The sequence below is a fragment of the Buceros rhinoceros genome, unplaced genomic scaffold (assembly GCF_000710305.1).
Source record: "Buceros rhinoceros silvestris isolate BGI_N320 unplaced genomic scaffold, ASM71030v1 scaffold31881, whole genome shotgun sequence".
NCBI lineage: Eukaryota > Metazoa > Chordata > Aves > Bucerotiformes > Bucerotidae > Buceros > Buceros rhinoceros.
The window spans coordinates 5006-6214 of NW_010395340.1; the positions used below are offsets into that span (position 1 = coordinate 5006).

The 1209-nt window shown below is 61.5% G+C and overlaps 1 protein-coding gene across 1 annotated transcript in view; it reads right to left on the reverse strand.

The window, feature by feature from the left end:
- Positions 1-424, reverse strand: part of LOC104501676 (matrix metalloproteinase-28-like) — a gene marked incomplete at its 3' end in the record, with an annotated part of 5417 nt that extends 4993 nt beyond the window's left edge. Inside the window, exon 1 of the mRNA XM_010145523.1 lies at positions 337-424. Coding sequence (XP_010143825.1) covers positions 337-424 — 88 coding nt within the window. The remainder of the gene's footprint in view (positions 1-336) is intronic.
- Between the last annotated feature and the right edge of the window lie 785 nt (positions 425-1209).

Below are 1209 nucleotides of genomic sequence, written 5' to 3' on the forward strand. Positions count from 1 at the left end.
AGGGAAACCCCAGGCCACGGGCTGCCTGACACACCACCCGGCCGAGGACCTGCTCCCAGCCAGTTCCAGTGCCCGGTAAAGCCCAGCAAGGCAGCTAGAAGAAGGTCCTCTTCCCAGTGCCCCCCACTGCAGACCCTGATTTCAAACAAGACCTGTCTCCAAACCTTCCCTTGGGCTTCGACTGCAGTGGGGAGGTTTTGTTCAGAGCTGCAGAGAGCGTTGGACATGCCAGACCCCGTCCTACGGAGAGAACCACTCACCGCTGGGCTGGGACCAACCCTGGGAGCAGCGGGAAGGATGAACACCCTCCCCAGCCCCACACTGGCCACCACTAACCCGGTCGGGAGCCAAAGCTCAGCCAGGGTTGGCTTTTGCCCACGTGCAGGGGTGGGAGCATGCCCGGAGCTGGCGGGATGATGGACATGGCGGCTGCCCAGGGAAGCTCCCGCTGGGAGAGGGGTGGGTAACAAAGCGCTTTGCTGGCTCAGCTGCAGCAGCTTCCTGCTTCGAGTAGGATCAAGAGCCAACGTAGCACAAAGCCTCCAGCCTTCCTGGCCGGTGCTGCCAGCCGTACGGGCACCCCCTCCCTTCCCTCCACTGGAGCCGCGGGGCATCTCTTGCCACCCACCTAAAATGAGCCACATGGGACTCCTTTTGATCCCCAAAAAGGAGCCCCATGAGCCATAGGCTGCTTCTGTTTGCCCATCTCCTGCTGCACATCCTTCCTATCCCTGCCTCATCGCCCTCCTGCCCGGGCACGGCAGACACTCTGCCCGGGCCAGCGCCTGCAAGGGCCATGCTGCCTGTTGGGGAAGGCAGAGGCGGGAGCAGGGAAACCGGGATGATGAAGGGGAAGGCAGAGGCGGGAGCGGGGAAACCGGGATGATGAAGAGTCTCCTGGGGCTGTCCATCACCAGCCCTGCCAGATGCAGAGACAGCCTGACACGGCACAGAGCCCTTTCTTAATCTCGCCTTAATTTTCCCATGTCCTAAGCGCAGCTGGCCCCAGCCCTCCTGCTCTCAAGGAATCCAGTCACTCATCTGCACGGTCAGGAGGCAGCTCATGAGAGACAAGAGGATGGATACACAGGAACAAGAGAGGGTGCTCAGAGCAGAGTTAAACCCCTTAACATGGGTGAAACGACTCCCCGCGGCCAGGCAGCCCAGCACCAGCTGGTTTGGGGGCTACTGCTGGGTCACTAACACACA